At 34.6% G+C, this 20,295-nt stretch overlaps 1 protein-coding gene across 1 annotated transcript in view; it reads right to left on the bottom strand.

Annotated features, from left to right (window-relative positions):
- The window catches only part of LOC130240010 (arginyl-tRNA--protein transferase 1), a 125,991-nt gene that overhangs the window by 48,210 nt on the left and 57,486 nt on the right, over positions 1–20,295 (bottom strand). The window contains exon 8 of the mRNA XM_056471426.1: positions 17,377–17,505. Within this exon, the coding sequence (XP_056327401.1) occupies positions 17,377–17,505 (129 nt within the window). The remainder of the gene's footprint in view (positions 1–17,376; positions 17,506–20,295) is intronic.

Below are 20,295 nucleotides of genomic sequence, written 5' to 3'. Positions count from 1 at the left end.
TGCAGATTCTGATGCTTAAAATGCTCACTGCCCCTATTGACTGTCTCTTTGTATTTTCATTGAAACCATTTATATGCCCTAATTGTTTTTTTTAATAATAACTTTTTTTTTCTTTAATTATTTTTGTTTATCTATTTTTTACCTTTATTTTAATTATTATAACCATTATTTTCTTTGTATTATAATGCTTATTCCTTGTTTTTTTATTGTTGTGTTCTTTGGTAATAATTGGAAAATGTAAAACTAATAAAATTAATTAAATTTTTTTTTTTTAATCACAAAACTGCAAAAATCGCTAATTTCTAGGAATTACCACCACAAAATCAGTCCTTTTTAAATAGCAAAAAACACAAAAAAAGAACTAGGGGGTCTGAGAAATGGTGTTCATTTGTTCATCCTACAAGCTGACATTTATAATGCCTCTTACTCGCTGGCATTGTTTAGCAGTTACAGTGCGAAAACTCTAATGTCGGACGACTGCTTCTCACTCAAGGCTGTTTATGTTAATAAGGGAGAGATGGTCACTAGTGGTCAGGGCTTTCAGCCTCTGATAACACATACAAAGGGAGAATGTCAATCAAAGCGTTTCTGCAGACTGTTTTTATCAAGCGTGATTATAATAATTAGAATTAGTTCATGTTTACCATTAGAGGCAGATTATATTTACAAACTGTTGCACACACAACTGTGTTTAAACCCTTTATAAAAGTGATTTTTGCATAATAGGTCCCCTTCAATCCAAACACACACAGACCTTTCCATGCTATAAATAGAGCTCTGTTTTGGCACCAGGAAAGAATCTGGCGGGAGATTGTCGACTCTGGCGACGTTTTATTATTTATTAATTCCCGCAATTTACGAGCAGAAGGATTTCTTCATTTGCTGTTGGCAGAGCCGGGCCAGTTTCCAGGCCTAAGGGGGACAAAGGCCTCTCTCAGGTTACTGAGCATGTCAAGAAAGTCCATATCCTGTTCACCATCAACGTCTGTCTACGGACTCGCTGTCCTAACAGAGAGTGAGTGATAGAAGCCAGAAACAAGACTAGAAATGCACAGTCAACACAATGCAAACACAAGACTGTGGTAGTAATGAGGTGATATCTCATATATTCTTTCGTCAATACAACACTTTTCATCCACATATTTTTATGTGCATTTTGGATATGCGCATAAAAAAACAGTTGATGGAAACGCCAAGATGTGCATCAATTTTTTATATTTTGACAACTGAGTGGGGAAAACTTTATTATTATTATTATTATTATTATTATTATTATTATTATTCGGCAAGAAAAAAATGAACAAACTACAATGGAAACACTTTTCCTGAACAAATTCCTGTGTGCGCATTAAAAAAAGTGATTTTGATTTTGTTATAAGAGATCATGTGATGATAAAAATGTGTGTGAATGGACAAACTATCAGGCTGAGCACACTGTAAAACATCTGAAATGTTGTTTTGGTCATTCTAAAACGCCTTAACCTTTCAGTATTAGTGTTATTATATTATTAATGACCTCCAGAACTGTCAGGATCATCTGCGCTCCGTGTCTCACGCCTTCAAGCGCCGTCACGCGGTCATTGCATGTCAGCATTGTCTTCTAGGGCGCAAGTCATTTATTAAGTAAAGAAAAGATTCACGCAGCTTCTCATACTGCAGTAAATTCCATTTGTACTGTTGATATTTGGCGGCAATTAATTAGGAAGTGACTATTTAGTTCTCTTTAACTCGTTGGATGGAAACGCTGCTTTATTCGCATGTCTTTTATGCCATATTTCAGTTTTGCGCATACATTTTGTTCGCATCTTTGAAACATAACTATTGTAGTAATTCACCTCATTCTGGAATGCGGAAGTAAGCTCTTTTCTGTGGTCGTTTCATGAATTCGGAATCATTTGACTAGAAATGACAAGGGATAATAAATGGCATTTGGTCAAACTACTTGTACTACAAACAGAGTGTATTTACAACAAGATGTACATTTTAATATAACATTTTTTCGTTTATAAAATTGGCAAAAAAAATCATTGAAAGGGAATGAGAGTGAAAGTCTCAACTTAGACAATCAGGCTCCAATAGATAAATAGAATAAGCTCAGTATCGTGGATCCCAATTCCTCATTATAAAAAATAAAATAAAATAAAAAATAAATACAAACATATCTGTGTGTATGTATATAATAATAATAATAATAATAATCATAACAATAACAACAATAACAATAATAATTCCTTACATTTAAATAGCACTTTTCTGGACACTCAAATCGCTTTACACATTTTTGGGGGGAATCTCCTCATCCACCACCAGTGTGCAGCATCTACCTGGATGACGCGACGGCAGCCATTTTGCGCCAGACCGCACACCACACACTAGCTGGTTGGTAGAGAGGAGACAGAGTGATGAAGCCAATTATGATACGGGGATGGTTAGGAGGCCATGATGGACAGAGGCCAGTGGGCAAATTGTAGCCAGGATGCCAGGGTTAAACCCCTACTCTTTTTTGTTTTTTTGTTTTTTTTGTTTGTTTTTTTTTTTAAGGACGTCCTGGGATTTTTAACGACCACAGAGAGTCAGAACTTCGGTTTAACGTCTCATCCGAAATACGGCGCTCACTGAGCAATATAGAGTGCCCTTCACTATACTGGGACATTAGGACCCACACAGACCACAGGTTGAGTGCCCCCTGCAGGTATCACGAACATCATTTCCGGCAGCAACCAAGCTTTCCCATATGGCCTCCCATCCAGTTACTGACCGGGTGCAGCCCTGTTTAGATTTTGTGGGCAACATGTAAGTTGCAGAGAGCTAGCTGCCGAAAGCTATTTCCGTTTATATATATATATATATATATATATATATATATATATATATATATATATATATATATATATATATATATATATATATATATATATATATATAAATAAATAAACAGATCCCCATATTTTGCTTTTGCATTATTATTTATAATTACATAAAAAAATTTTAGCAAAGTGATTTTTAGCGACATTTTTAGTAGTTTGAATGTATTTATTGTCTGGGTCAGTTGAGTTACAGTACAAAAATCAGTAAAAAGCTAATATTTATTTCATGGATTGATTTTTGTTTATTCATTCATTCATTTTCTTCTCAGCTTAGTCCCTTTATTAATCTGGGGTCGCCACAACGGAATGAACCACCAACTTATCCAGCATGTGTTTAACACAGCGGATGCCCTTCCAGCTTCAACCCATCTCTGGGAAACATCCATACACACTCATTCACACTCATACACTATGGACAATTTAGCCGTCCCAATTCACGTATACAGCATGTCTTTGGACTGTGGGGGAAAGCGGAGCACCCGGAGGAAACCTACGCAAACGCAGGGAAAACATGCAAACTCCACACAAAGATTTTTGTATATTTTGTATATTATTTCAATATATTGTTTCAAACTACTAAAATGTCAACAAAAGTTTCTTTGTTAAACTTTTTAAACATCGGAGAAGATATTAAGGTCATGTAATGTTAATTCAAAATGTAAATAAATTGAAAAACAGCCTTGAATCACAAAATAAGGAAACTAAATTCATATTTTTAGAGCATATATCATTTAAGTATATTTGCAGTGAAAAAAGCTGCCTTGTAATATCTATTTAAAACAAGTTCCTACTTAAGGAATGATGGCAGAACATCCTAAATGAAAATAAATCTACAAATTATGTTTCCATGCGATATATAAAAAATGTGGAGTCCTTTCAAAACAAAAGTTACAATTGACAAATCAAAGGTCGGCATTTAAACAGATCCAGTAAAACATTTATAATCTTCCAAAAGCTGAATTTTTTAAATAAATCATTCAATACATCAAAGCATTTTGTCCCTCTCTACATACTTCAGTTACATCTTCACTGTATTTATGACCTGCGTGTCATTGCTCAGTGCAGGTTGGTATTGTTACAGTATAACAACTAATGCTTTTTTCAATCACTCTTTATATAGAAAGAATTCAATTTCTCTTGGCCGCCCTTTGTCCTCCTGACAATGTTTTAATAGCATAAAAACTCTCTACAAGATTCCTAGCCGGCGAATGTTGCTTCTTTTCTGACACATAATTAAGTTATGGCCGTGTTTCACAGAGCAGGGTGTGTGCTTGAGGCCCGGACCAGACTAAGACTGAAATAACACACAGTAGAAGCCCACTTGTTTTACCCACTTACATTTCTACAGATCCACCAAGTCCTACCTCACTCTCTATCAAAACACAGGTGAATTAATGGTTACACATATTTTTATAAAAACACTATATACCACACAGATAAAAAAAAAAATGAATAGACACACACAACATTACAGGCTTAAAATCATTTCTACCTGCCTCTGTAATGAAATACTATGGGATCTTACTGATAGACTCAAGATCATACATTTCTACCACCGTGCAACTGTTACCAAACTCAAGATACTGCTTAGACATGCAATGCTCTTTGAGGAATTAATTTAAATGTCTAGCCTCAGATTTTGCTCCTCACCACAGGATATTCTTCAGTTTCTTCATTTATACACTAGAGTTCTGGCAGATTCACTATACTGTAAGCGCAACACAGCCAGGGCATTCAACACCGGTATTGTTAAAAAAAAAAAAGTTAATAAATAAAAACAATACACAAAACCTCACCACATCAGTAGCCTTTTTTTCCTCAAGTTAAAGCCCGAAAAACTATAGTTTTATTTACTATCTTATGACATTAACTTTAATTTTATTAAAATACCATTTATTTCAGAAATTATTCTTTATTATGATTATATATTGTTTTTAATATCACCATTTTTGTCAATGCTAATTATAATCCTAATTTAGAAATTCAAAGATCTTATAAAAAACATGTTAGTAAGTGAGCAAGGAAAGTAAGCAAGTGTGCAAGTTAAGTAAAAATTAAGTAAAGTAATAAAGTAAAAGTGAAGGTAAAAGTAAAGTATGCAAGTAGGTAAAGGAAGTAAGGTAATTAAAGCGAAGTAAGTGAAGTAAGCAAAGTGAAGTAAGTGAAATGAATAAAGTATGTAAGTAAAGAAAGGTAAGTGAAGTAAGTAAATTAAGTATGTAAAAAAAGTATAGTCAAGTCAAGTATGTAAGTAAAGAAAGGTAAGTAAGTGAAGTAAATTAAGTATGCAAAAAGTATAGTCAAGTCAAGTATGTAAGTAAAGGTAAGTAAGTGAAGTAAATTAAGTATGTAAAATAACTAAAGTAAGTTAAGTGAAGTGAGTAAAGTAAATAAAGTGAAATAAATTAAGTATGTAAAGTAAGTGAAGTAAAGTGAAGTGAGTAAAGTAAATTAAGCACATACGTAAAGTACATAAAGTAAGTAAAGTGAAGTAAAGAGAGTAAAGTAAGTAAAGTGGTGTGAAGTGAGTAAAGTAAAGAAAAGTAAAGAAAGGTAATTAAGTGAAGTCATTCAAGTACGTAAAAGTAAGTAAAATAAAGTGAAGCAAATTAAGTACGTAAAGTAAGTGAAGTAAAGTAAAGTAAAGTAAGTAAGTAAGTAAAGTGAAGTGAGTAAAGTAAGTAAAGTGAAGTGGAGTAAAGAAAGTACATAAAGTAAGTGAAGCAAAGTAAGTAAAGTGAAGTGAAAAAAGGTAAAGTTAAGTACATAAAGTAAGTTAAGTAAAGTAAGTAAACTACGTGAAACTAAGTGAATTAAGTACGTAAAGTATAGCAAAGTAAGTAAAGTGAAGTAAAGTAAAGTAAGTGAAGTAAAGTATGTAAATTAAGTAAGTACGTAAAGTGAAGTGAAGTAAAGTAAAATACACTAAATAAAGTAAATTTACTTTCTTTACTCACAGTAAAGTGAGTAAAGAAAAGAAAAGTAAAGTAAGTAAATTAAGTACGTCAAGTGACGTAAAGTACGTAAAGTAAGTACGTAAAGTAAAAGTAAAGTAAGTAAATTAAGTAAGTAAGTAATGTAAGTAAGTAAGTACATAAAGTAAGTGAGGTAAAGTGAAGTAAGTAAATAAAGTACAGTAAGTAAAGAAAGTAAAAAAGCAAACAGTAAAGTCAGGAACGTAAGTAAGGAAAGTAAGTAAAGTATAAGCAAGTACCTGTAACTAGGTAAAAGTAAGTAAATACAATAAATACAACAAGTAAACAAGTAAGGAATTATTTTTTATTTTTTTTTGAGAATCAGCCAATGAGACCTTTGTGAGTTAGTGAGCATGTAGCTTCAGCTTATTGTGTTGTGAGTTTCATGCAGTTGTGAATGAGTTATGTACAGGTCAGTACCTCGCTCTCACTGCACTCGTGTGGAGCGTCGCCGTGAACCGTCATCTGGTAGCGGGCATAGAGCGCCGCTGACTGCTCGTATGATGCCATGAAATCCGGCTCCTCAAAGCTGACCGGCACTAGCCTCACCTTCAGAATGATGGAGGGAGGGATGATTAGAGGGAGGAGAACAAACGGCATGAAGGACAAGATGAGTTAAGAGGAGATAAGAGGAACAATAGAAAATGGGAAATAAATGAAGCATGATTGGTGGGAATAGAAATGAGAGAATGACGATAATAAAAAAAAAACAAAGTGTTGATAAAAGAGGGAGTGGTTAATGCAGAAATAACAATGTAATGATTTAAACAGCACTGTAAACATCAGATGTTCAGTGTTTTGGGTTCATATTCACTGTTCTTACTGCAACTCTTTGGTCATAAATGAACTACACTACAAATGCTGGGTTCTACACAACTGATTTGTGTTAGGACAACATAAAGAAATTAAGTTAAATTAGTTTTTACTAATTTAAGTGGACATAAACCAATTAAGTGGTCTATAAAAACTTCAAGAATTGAGTTGATTTAGCTCATTTTAAATAAGTACTTTAAACAACTGTGTGTATTTTAAATGTGATCCATATCAGACAGTGGTAATAACAACACATTTGAAGCAATTCATTCACTTTTTGATTTAGTGCTTTATTTGTGTGACTGTACGATCTCATTTTGAGATTTATTGATCATCGCCCAATGACGATTGAGTTTAGGAATGGATTTTGAGGGCACACCTCCAGTTCATATGAATAAAATAGTATGAATTTATCCAAAGTAGACACACTCAAAAAATTACGTTTGCTGTTTGTTCAAACTACTTATTTAAAATGAGCTGAAAAAAACACAATGCTTGAGGTTTTGGGACAACTTAATTGTTTTATATTCAATCCACTTCAATTTTGAAAAACTCTTATGTTAACTTAATTTCTTCATGTTATCCCAACACAAATAGAATGTGTGGAATCCAGCATATTTTTTTTAGAGTATCATTATGTGATTGGGATGTCTAAACAGGTGATGATCATTCATATTCACCGAAAAATCCAAGAAAATTCCAGCCAGATCTCACGAGAAAAGGTTAGTATTTTATGTTTTGTCAGTTTAGTGGCTAATTTGTACGAATTCATACGAGCGAGTCGTACGAATATGTATGATTTTTAAAAGGAGGCGTGGCACCCAACCACGCCCCTTAACCCAACCGTCATTGGGTGATAAGCAAATCGTGCTAAATTGTATGAATTAGATTGTACGAATTCATTCGAATTAACCACCAAATCAAAGTTACGAACTGCCGTGAGATTCGAAATTAACAATTTAACTGAATATTTACACAACTCATTTTGATGAAATTAGAAAACTCAGTGTGTATGCACATGTTTGTCTTAAACTCACATACATTTCATTTGATTAATTAAAATACATTATGATCCAAGAATAAATGAAGCATGCAGCTGACTGTCAGTTTTGCATATGAAAGTGGTTTGGAACAGAATTAAACTTGCTAGATTCAATGTATTTCTAGCTGTTCATAATGAGATAAGCAAATTGGCATACTGACTCTCAGGATTGCTACTGGATTATTAGATTTTTTAACAAACTGTAAATATGAACCCAAAATATCTTATTCTTTCCTTTTAATTCAGCATTTTACAATTGCTTCCAAGTATTTTAAAGACAGTTACTAAGTCTGTCTCCAATACAATACTGGCTAATAGTACACTGTAAAACCCAATAAGTTAATGTAACTCAAACCGTTTGAGGAAACCGAACAAACCATTTAAGTTCAAAAACTAATCCTACTGAGTACTGTGAACTTGCTCCATTTAAGTAAATGAAGCAATTTGAGTACTGTAAAACCCTAAAATTTAAGGTAACACAAACCGTTTGAGGAAACTGATTGCTACAAACCATTAGAGTTAAAAAAACTAATCTATATGAGTACTATAAAACCCAATAAGTTAAGGTAACTCAAACCGTTTGAGGAAACCGATTGCTACAAACCATTTAAGTTGAAAAGCTAATCCTAATGAGTACTTTGAACGTACTCCATTTGCGTAAATGAAGCAATTTAAGCACTGTAAAACCCAATAGGTTGAGGCAACTCAAACCGTCTGAGGAAACCGATTGCTACAAACCATTCGAGTTAAAACTAATCTATATGAGTACTGGGAACTTACTCCATTTAAGTTGAAGTAATAAGGTGTTTAACTCATTACCTTCAACATTGAGTTTAAAACTCTTTTTAAATGAGTTGAATTAACTTTCAGTCAATTTTGAGTTAACTACACTCAATTCATTTGATAATGTTGACTGTTGGGTTTTACAGTGTAATGATCTTATTATTAGTCTGATTAGGTTAATTACAGTTTTTAAAAGTAAAACTGGACTGAAAACCATGTCCAGACATGATCTGCTTCTCTTTACACTTAAAAACATGCAACACGTTTCTATGTTAGCAAAGGAGAATTGCATAAAAGGTAATGTGTGTTATGGAGGATGGATGTTGGGGAATGGGGGGGCTGAAGGTGAGGCTGGTGCACTGCGGCCGTAAAGCTCAGCTCAAGGCTAAAATCACATGGACTCAAACTCAAACAGACTGTCAATAAACCTGATGAACTACAGATTAACACTGTGCAGAGAGGTCAGGTGGTTTAGTCCCTTGACTGATGAAAAAAAAAAAAGCCACCAAATCTAAGCTTGCTCTATCTCTTCCGATGTATAATGCACAATAAAATCAGCAGTCTGAAGCAAAAATAATACACTGTAGAAAGTGATTAGTTACTTTGAAAAGTGAGTTAAGCCGTTGCCTTACAAGTGACAAGTTGACTTCACTTTGAAAAAATTGAGTAAACCCATTTTAACTTGAAACCCTTAAGTTGACTCCACTTCATTCATTCATTCATTCATTCATTCATTCATTTTCCTTCAGCTTAGTCTCTGACATCAGAGGTTGGCATAGCGGAATGAACCACCAACTACTCCAGCATACGCTATATGCAGCGGATGCCCTTCTACCCGCAAAAACACCCATACACTCTCACATTCACACATCACTCTCATACACTACAGCCAATTTCGTTTACTCAATTCCCCTATAGAGCATGCGTTTAAACTGTGGGAGAAACCGGAGCACCCAGAGGAAACCCAGGGGCAACATACAAACTCCACATAGAAATGCCAAGTGGCCCAGCCAAGGCTCGAACCAGCGACCCTCTTGCTGTAAGGCGACAGTGAGTGCTAACCACTGAGCCACTGTGCTGCCCAGTTGACTTAACTTGATTTTTTTAATTAAGTACATAGAGCATGTACTTGATAATTAGAAGGTAACAGGCTTGCTCACTTTTTTTAAGTAACGTCAACTAATCGCTTTTTACAGTAGTAAGGCATCAATCACATGACCCACACAAACAATTCTTGGTAAACTTTGTATAAATTTTTAAGAAAATAAATAAGTGAGAGCAGAATATATAGCAAACAAGCATATATAAAAATATAACACCAATCAATCTAACCCAGGGATGGGCAAACTCGATCCTGGAGGGCCGGTGTCCCTGCATAGTTTTGCACCAACCCTAATCAAACACACCTGCTTGTAGCTTTCTAGTGATCTTGAAGACACTAATTAGGGTGTTCAGGTGTGTTTGATTAGTGTTGGAGCAAAACTCTGCAGGGACACCGGCCCTCGAGGATCGAGTTTGCCCATGCCTGATCTAACCCCAAACCAAAAAAAAATCCATGCACAGATTTCTAGATACTCCACACCAGTGGTTCCCAAAGTGTGGGTCGGGACCCCTCGGGGGCTCGTAGGTCTATAAGGGATCGCTTAGTGATTCCCCAAAAAATATATATTTTTTTTAAACTATTAGAAATAACACACTTCATCCATAACCTACAGAAGATAAAAATAGTAGTTAATAGTTACATTAAAAACAACATGCATATAAAAAGCCATCAGCCTTTCAATTTTATTTTTCATTCGACTGTCAACCCTGGGGATTTAACATTATATAAAGACACAGCAATAATGTCAGAGGCAGCGGATTGATTTTATGGCACCACATTAAACTTAACATTAAAACATTGAAAATAAATACAGGCCACGACTGAACATGAAGGATGGTCTCCGAGATGAGGTCTCCAAAATTACACCAAGATTAGACTTGGGCCTATTAGTGTGTGTGCGCCGTTGTGTGCAACTTTTGTATATTTATAAGCACCTAAGAGGATAGTGGGGGTCGCAAGTTACTGGTATTGTTATTTTTGGGGGTCGCAGGCTGAAAAGTTTGGGTGCCCCTGCTCAACACTACCTTTTTGTTGTACTTTATGCTCATTTGTGTGACACAAACACATGACCAAAAAATAAAGGGCGTTGGCACTTTAATTCAGGTCTCTTCATCAACTGCTGTCCTTTAGCTTATTTTCTTTTACATAAATAATGATAAATAATAATGAAATGCCACACATAGTAGTAATAAAAACAAGAATTGCAAATACAAAAACCTGAGGCTGTATTAATAGTAGAAATTAAATATTTATTATTGGCATCTATGGCTTCATGAGGAATATCTATGGAATCTTTTCATTCCACAAAACTTTGTTATACACTGTACAAAATGTCCGTAAGCTAGCAGTTTTCCACATTTTGTGGTTCGTGTTTTTATTTTTCCCCATTTATTTATGCTTTTGAATTCCATTATCTTTCTTCCAACAACTTTTAACCTTGAAAAGTTGGAAAAGGTGAATTTTATGAACATTTTTAGTAGTATAAAGTGATACATCGTCTGGGTTGGTGATTTATATTACACTACAAAAACCTTGTAATAAACAACCACCATATTTTCTGTTATTTTGCAGACTTATTTCTCTCTATATTATTGCTTACACATTCTATTATTTCAAACTACTAAAATGTCAATAAGAGTCCCTTTGTCAACTTTTGATGTTGAAAATTAAACTCTACAGTTTAGCAGAGCAGAGATCAATATCCCATAATGCAATTCACAACCATAAATAAACAGACTTGTGAATCACAAAAGACCAACCGAGGCTCATTCTGATTACGTAACGCTGTATACATTTCTGGAGAGCGCCAAATACGTCCCAGGAGGTACGTTTTTTTGCAGTTTTTGTTTTCGCGAATCCACTAGAGGCCGCTGTGTATGCTTTTTCAGATCTCGAATTTCTCTCGCGAGTGCCATTCATGTTTGCTGTTCTCACGTAAATCCACCAGAGGCCGCTGTTGACTGACTGACTGACCAATTTACCCACCCCCCTCCTTCCCTAAACCCTACCAATAGTGTTTTCAAAAGCAAACCGACAGTTGCAATGCAGAAAAAAAAATCCCTTGCCTAATTTTTACCACGTTTTCAGATTTTACCACATTCTCACCCTGTTATTTACTTGTTTGTTTAATTTTTTTGCTTCTGCTTTTGTCTTACCCACTTTCTGGAACCGTTCGCCGGACTCAAACCTCGTCATGGTCAACTCCTCTCTACATTTCAAGTCCACCAACGTACATGGTGAGCTACTGGACAAACTGGTAACAGCAGGAAAGCTGTCCATGCGGAGGTTAGCGCTCAGCTGGTAAGTGCGAAAAGGAATGGCATCATATGTGCAATACTTTTGGCTACATAATTCGCCATCTCTAGAAATGCATACAGGGCTATGTGTTCAGAATGAGCCTATGTTTCAAAATAAACTGTTCATTACACATTTTTAAAGTGTAGTTTAAAGCTAAGCTAAGAAAAGCTAAGAAAGCTAAGCTAAGAAAAATGAATTGTGTTGATTGAAAAGTTCATTGAGAAATCAAAAAAGCTTTTCCAGTGAAATCACAGAAAAAAAAAAATGAAGTTGTTCAGTTTTAAAGAGTATATTATGAGCAAAAGCCAACAAACAACATTCAGTAATGGTAGAGGGGAGATGCTTGACTAAAATTGCTAGTTTGTTTTTTTTTAAAAGGAAAAGAGAAGGAAAAATACCCGTGTAAGAACTTAAAAATCTCAACAGCAACAAACTCCTTTTACATGGACACCTGTAGAAACACTGCCTACTCATGAGTGCGGATGAGAGCATTTTCCTCATTTCCTTTCAGCTTTTCTCTCTCTCCCTCACTCTCTTTTCAGGATTATATTCATACCGTTTCATGGAGTTTCCATGGCTTACCTCCAGCTTCTGAGTTCTTTAGCCTTCCCTCAGTTCCTGTCTGTTTGCTTTCTGCTTGCTATTAAAGGAACACTACACTTTTATTTTGGAAATAGGCTCATTGTACAACTTGCCTAAGACGCTCAACAGTTGAGTTTCACTATCTTTGAATGCATTCAGAAGATTTCCAGGTCTGATATAAGCACTGTTAGCTTAGCTTAGCATAAATCATTGAATCGGATTAGACCATTAGCATCTGCTCAAAAAAATGTTTGAAAAGAGTTTCATTAATTTTCCTATTGAAAGATTTGCTCTTCTGTAGTTACATCCTGTAGAAAGATAGACGGAAAATAAAAAGTTGCTATTTTCTAGGTGAAGCTATACTCATTCCAGTGTAAAAGCGGATTTATACTTCTGTGTCTGGTGATCGGCGTGACCCTCAGCGCTTGTCTTGGCATAGTTGTGCATTTTTACTTCTGCGTGTGGTCTGTGTTGCTCTGCAATAACACTTCCGAAACACTAGCTGGCAGTATGTTTTTATGTTTCTTCACTTGTGCTTTATGTTTTCTGAACGCTACAAGTAGCTAAAACTCGTTTATTCAGAGGCGGAAACTGGCAGGCGTCCAACAACATTAATTATAAAGTAAGCACAAAACATAAGATTCCATGTGGAGCTCCTTTACGGGACTTGACGCTTGTAAACACTCACTCCATCTGGCACGCAGCTCTCAACACCGCCCATACTCATCACTGGTGCCAAGCTGACCAATCATAGAGCTTGCACTACGCTTTGTTGCGACATATAGTTACATTTTTTGAGAGGTGCGCGTCAGCATCGGCCACGACGAGGGCTATGCGACCGAGTGAAGGCTGCGCCAGACCATTCGGTACGCTTGACGCAGAAGTATAAATCAGCCTTAAAGGGCACCTACTGTAGGTTACCCCTTTTTCCAGATTTAATACAAGTCTTTTGTGTTCCCAGAATGTGTCTATAAATTTTCAGCTCAAAACACCCATCAGATTATTTATTATAGCAGTCTGAAGTTTCTGTTTTGTAGCTGGTAAATCCTTGTTGCTGTTTTTTTGTACTGGGCCTTTAAGGCTAGTCCTCCCCGCCCACCGTTCCCACGTGCCTGTCATCATGACTCAATCGCCGCCCTCGGCTGCCTCAGGAAGCAGATCTCACATAACGTGTGTGAGAAATACTACGGTAAGAACTTTAACAATCAGTATTTGATTAATTTTTTTGTGGAGTTGCAACAATGAGTCACACACAATGTCGTTACAAAGATCACGCACACACACAGCGAGGACACACACAGCGCGTGCGTTTATCTTTGCACTTTTTTTGCACGCAAATATGACAGAATACAGGTTAATCTCCACTGCTGTATGGATATCTGTTATTCTAATGTACAAAATAAACCTGATGTAACGTCCACAAACCGGGATTAAAGCGTCTTTTATAATTGTTCTGACACGCGGCTGTGCTGATGAAGTAAAGCTAAGATAAATCGATGTAATTCATTACACACATGCTCTGTTTTAAAATATTTTAAACTTGTGAAACTCACTCTTGATCACATTTGATGATGATTGATGATCCTAGCGAACTGAACAGACCTTTTATTCCTGGTTGCTTTGCGCTCGTCCTGTCTTGTTGATATGATCATATGTGTTACAACGGAGACATGTTAATGCGCGCATGTCAATCAATATTGGGGGGCGGGGGGACCGCACTCCTACGTCAAGTTGTGGTCGGTCTGAAAATCGATCCAATTGGTCCACCGTTTTTATGCTGTTAAATTTGAAAAAAAGGACTGGGTGTGTTTATATCAGCCCAATATGACGGTCTATACACTATACCTACCTATATGTCTGTCCAAACAGCTTTAAAAGTAGATTTTTCACCGTAGGTGCCCTTTAATAATCAATGATTTGATTACCATGATATGTACCATGGCTGCCGCAGGAGCAAAGATATTATGGCGCACTTTTACATTGTTCCCTCGCTAGAAATTATTTTCAGGCACTGCATAATATCATTGCTATTACTACATACCAAAACTCTTTTTGAGCAAGATGCTAATGGTCTAATCCGATTCAATGATTTATGCTAAGCTAAGCTGCTACACTAAACAAGTTCTTGAGTTTTTTTTTTTTGGGGGGGGGGGGGGGGGGTTACTTAATTGTTCTATGTTCAATCCACTTCAATTAGTCAAAACAATTAAGTCAACTAAATCGAGACAACGAGAACATTTTATCAGTGTTAAGAATGATGCTGTTTAACTCTAGGACACTTGAAAAAAAAAAGCCAATTTCCAAAAACAATAGTTGAGTGTTCCTTTAAAGTCATTGCACTGCCGTTTCTTTGCTTTAAGTTAAACATTTTGCTTTTATTTATACCTCATGTCCACTACGGCTGTGCGATTAATCGAATCGCAATTGCTATTTGAAATGCTGCGATTATCTAAAAATCGCAAAAGGCTGCGATAAGAAATATATATGCATTATATAATTTCCCCCACCCAGAGCAAATGCATGACTGCAATCTGTGTATGACAGTCTTACCAGCCAATTGAATGAGCACATTTTCGTTCTGCCCAATAAGAATTGCACAACAGAAATATGCGGAACGCCCATAATAAAACAAACAAACAAACAGGAAAGTGTGGACATGTGGGCTGATGGCTTCAGCCTCTTCAGAAGCATTAATAAACAAATCATCACCTTGGAATTAATTATAAGGTTCTATCTGCGTTCTGAATGACTGAGTTATTGAGCTTCAAAGTTTTGGCATTCCATATAGCAAACAATACGTGCGTAACAGTTGTCTTTCATACATTAACATGACAGAGACCCTATACTCTACATGTAAATTATCTAAATTCTCTTACATTTGCAAATTGGGGTAAAAAAACAGGTCAAATGCTAATACAGTAGAACCTTCTAATTCAAAAAAGACATTTTTCTCTTGGAATTATAAGGCTCTATCTGGCAGATCATTCATTGAAGTATTACTTATCAAGACATATAATCACAAAAACTGTTTGAGAAAGTAAAATGTTTGCTTTCTATAACATTATTTAATGTTTTAGGATGAATATTTTTTCTTTTTCAAATTAAACACACAAGGCTGTGCTAAATATTTTGTCCAGTGCAGATTTTAATTTTAATATTCTAATATTTATTGAATTTTATGCTTTATATTAACTATTGATATTTATTTATTCAATTATGTCCCATGAATTAAAAATTTGACCTTCATAACTTATTCAAATTTAAAGAAATTAAATTTGAGAGAAATTTAGACACATTAAAATTTTAAAGAAAACAGACAATGAGCAAATGAGTTTAAACACTAAAAAAAAGATTCACTGACTATAGATATATATATATATATATATATATATATATATATATATATATATATATATATATAGATATATATATATATATATATATATATATATATATATATATATATATATATATATATATATATATATATATATATATAGATATATATATATATATATATATATATATATATATATATATATATATATATATATATATATATATATATATATATATATATATATACACACACACACAAATACAAATATTTCACATTTAATATATAAATTTTTTAATAACCATGTCTTTTTCAACAATTTAAAATGTAACTTCTCATCTCAATGTCAAAAAATGCTTCTAAATCATCATATTTACACACAACTTTTCAGTTTCAGGTTTCTTCTCAGTTCTGTGTGGTGCAGCATTATTTAGCCGACTCTAATTTTGTGTTTCTTTCTGGTCTTTCCCGCTGTCAACAGAGCAGTCCGGTGGAATGATAAAGAAAGCTGATCCTGACTGGTTCTCATGTGTGCATTCGAAATGCTGATTAGCTTGGCTCTATAAGGTTCTTTCTGTGAGCCAGAGTTCAACTTTGTAGATAAAACCTTTTTTGTTTTTTAAATAAACGTCTTAAAATGTAAACAACTTTTAAAAAAAAACATTACATAATGTAAATAATTTGTTATTTGATAAAAATATGTGAATAACTCAATTTTGACAAAAATGTCAGATAGAACCTTATAATGCGAAGGGGACGAAATTCATATAAATGAAAAACAGCATGTCGGTAATATTGGAATATTTTGGTTTCAAAGTTACAGAATTGTTGCCACAGCATAAGGAAAGACAACAATCAGCACCTAAAAAATCTCCACAGCCAGATATATTGCTAAAAAGGTGAAAAGACAACTGAAACAATTGCCAGTAACAGTCAATCTAGTAGCAAGCAACAGCAAAGTACAATTTCAGAGTTGTTTGCGGCTGTTACACCATATGACAAAGCATCACGAAGGCACCAGGGGATAACTAATAACTTACTACTGTTTTTCTAGAGAAAAATTTGTGTTCAATTTCTGAATGTTTATTAACAAATTTGAATAGAGGTTGGAATAAGTTAATATCTTTTTAGTTCCTTTTTTTGACTCACTGCCTTTTAGCAGTAAGAAGCTACGATACAGAATATTAAACTGAAGCTTGACTACAAAATTAAATTGCAAATCAAAATAAATAAATAAATAAATAATAAATAAATAAAAATAATAATAATTTTTTTATAAATAAATAAAAATAAATTAATTAATTAATTAATTAATATAAAAAATAATAATAAAAACAAATTAAAAACAAATCGCAATATCTGTTAAAAAATACATAAAATAAATAAACAAACAAATAAATCACAATTAGATATTTTCCCCAAGATCGCACAGCCCTAATGTGCCCCTATCATAGGCCGTTTTGATCCATGCATCAACTGTACACACATTTCTCCAAATATAATTATTTTAAAGACTAAAATAAGAGCGTGGCCATGTCAAAAGTGCTCAACGGGCCCTCAGCTTTGGATCCCCTGACCTGGTTCTCGCTTGGTTTGTCAGGTGGGTCCTTGTGAATGGCCATCTGGTAGAGTTTGTACACTTGGTATGAGGCGTCAAACGAAGCTTTGAACTGTGGACTGGGAGGGTTGGAGCGCACCAGCCTCACCTTCAACATGAGGATGAGCGTCAGAGGGTCAAAGAGGAGAAAAAAAACAACTCTTTCCAAGAAACATGCCAAGAAAAGGTTATAGTACAGCACTGGAGGAAAACAGTGAGCATGGAACATCTTGTGATTTGGAATGGAAACAGAATAAAGAGTCGAATATATGCATTTCATTTCATAGCATATAGGTGAATCTATAGGGAAATGGGTCAAAAACATGTCAGGCCATATTTTGGTTAATCCATTTGCAATAGGGCTGCACAATTAAGCCTGTAACGATATCTGTTTTTGTTGTAAGATATATTGCTCCAAAATGTACCAGGATAAACGATATTATTGTCATTTTAAGACCATTTTATACCACTTATTATAAAATGCTAGAAGGACAATATAACAGCATCATAATGCATGGCTCCCCCAAGAACACATCATATTTTATTCTTAAGAATATTTTATTTAAATATAGTCATTTTAACTATTTAATAATGAGGTTTTGGAATCAGAATGTGAACACTAATATCCTAAACAAATAAATAATAATGTTGTTAACATTTACACAGGTAAAGAGTAACAGAGGCTGTGATATCTGCTACCAGATCTATCTTCAGTTGTCAGGCACCAACATGAAAATATACTATAGTAAATCCTACAGTGCTTATTAACCATACTGACACTGACACCTACGATAGAGATAGCGATGTTGCACAATCAGCTAAAATGTTGCTAGAATTGGTTTATATGTATATGCGATATATATTGTATCACCAAAAATGATTGAGGTCATGTAAATAAAGATTTATTTACTTGTTTATACAATTTATATATAAAGACTGTACACTACCTGACAAAAGTCTTGTCACGTAGCTGAGTTTTAGGAACAGCAAATAATAACTTGACTTCTAGTTGATCACTTGGTATCAGAAGTGGCTTATATGAAAGGCAAAGGCCTCTAGATTACGCTTATTTACCAAAATAAAATATGATCATGCCTTGATATTTAGGTATTTAATTAGGACAGTAAGGTCTGACTTTGCTTAGACTAAAGTCTTGTCACTTAGAAATAATCTCCAGTATAGAATATAAAGTCATGGTGCAGTGGAGAAAGAATGAATATTGTGTCTGACTCCATCATGAGCTTGGAGGACTGCATCCATACATCTCTGCAATGACTCAAATCACTTATTAATAAAGTCATCTGGAATGGCAAAGAAAGCATTCTTGCAGGACTCCCAGAGATCATCAAGATTCTTTAGATTCATCTTCAATGTCTCCTCCATCATACCCCAGACATGCTCAATAATGTTTATGTCTGGTGACGGGGCTGGCCAATCCTTGAGCATCTTGACCACCTTTGCTTTCAGGAGCTTTGATGTGGAGGCTGAATTATGTGAAGGAGCGCTATCCTGCTGAAGAATTTGCCCTCTCCTGTGGTTTGTAATGTAATGGGCAGCACAAGTGTCTTGATACCTCAGGCTGTTGATGTTGCCATCCACTCTGCAGATCGCTCACACGCCGCCATACTAAATGTAACCCCAAACCATGATTTTTCCATTACCAAACTTGACTGATTTCTATGAAAATCTTGGGTCCATGTGGGTTCCAATAGGTCCTCTGCAGTATTTGTGATGATTGAGATGCAGTTCAATGCATGATTCATCTGAAAAATCTACCTTAGACACTTTTCCAAATAGAAGTTCAACTAGAAGTTATTATTTGTTGCTCGTACAACTAGTATCAACGACAAGACTTTTGTCAGGTAGTGCAGTGTTATCTTCCAGTACATATAATTATAAACATTTTTGGACTCCCCAAAGAAACAAAGCACTATTGCTCTACTGTATTTACTGTATCTATACTTTCAAACTGCTTATATTTCATACATAATTCACACCCAAAATAATCCCAAATCAGTCTAAATAAATAAAGTCTTTCCTAGCTATTCAAGCTAGCTGATGTAATTGTATTTATATCGCAATAAATATTACAGAAAAACTAAATATCGTCATATTTTTCCAATATCGTGCAGCCCTAATTCCCAATAATGTAATAATCCAATTGCGCATGTGTTTTTGTAAGATTCACTCAATCATCTACAAATCAGTGGTCCTAATTTTAAAGGTTTAAATACAGACCCCAGCAAGAGGAGGAAACATTTTTAAAATGGAATAAAAAACACATATTCAATATATTATTCAATTGTTTGGGTGAGATTCAGCATGAGTTCAGCAGGAAAACATGAAATATTGCATGCCCAGGATCAAATTTAAAAGAAAAAAAAAATTTGTTAACACATTGTTAACCAATTATGACATATGGCATTAATAAGTTTGACCTAATAATATACTTTCCATAATGCAATTAGTGTATTTGCTCAACAGACTTGAGAAGAACGTCACTGTCTCTGTTCACTGATAATGAACAACTTCCTGGTCCTCCATGTAATGCAGACTCTAGAGATGCAGCACGTATGACTTCCTGATTAAACACAGACCTGCAGTGAATCTGTCTCAAAGAGTCTCCTTACTGTATACTGTTACAAAGGAAACTTCCAGATTTTTTTTTTTACTGGAGTTGAACTGGCTTTTATTGAATCACATTAGCAACCAAAGTCAAACACAGGAAATGATGAAAAGCTAGAACATACATTTCAAAAGAAACTATTACAAAAAAAAAAAACAGTAGCTACAGTATATACTGTATGGTACATCACTACAATTTATTATATAACGTGTTTAAATTTGGCATGTCTAGTTTTAATATTAAACATATTTTTTATTTGTTTTAAATTGAAAT

The sequence above is a fragment of the Danio aesculapii genome, chromosome 13, assembly GCF_903798145.1.
Source record: "Danio aesculapii chromosome 13, fDanAes4.1, whole genome shotgun sequence".
Lineage (NCBI taxonomy): Eukaryota > Metazoa > Chordata > Actinopteri > Cypriniformes > Danionidae > Danio > Danio aesculapii.
Note: the sequence above shows the minus strand (reverse complement) of the source record. Positions and strands in the feature narration are given on the sequence as shown.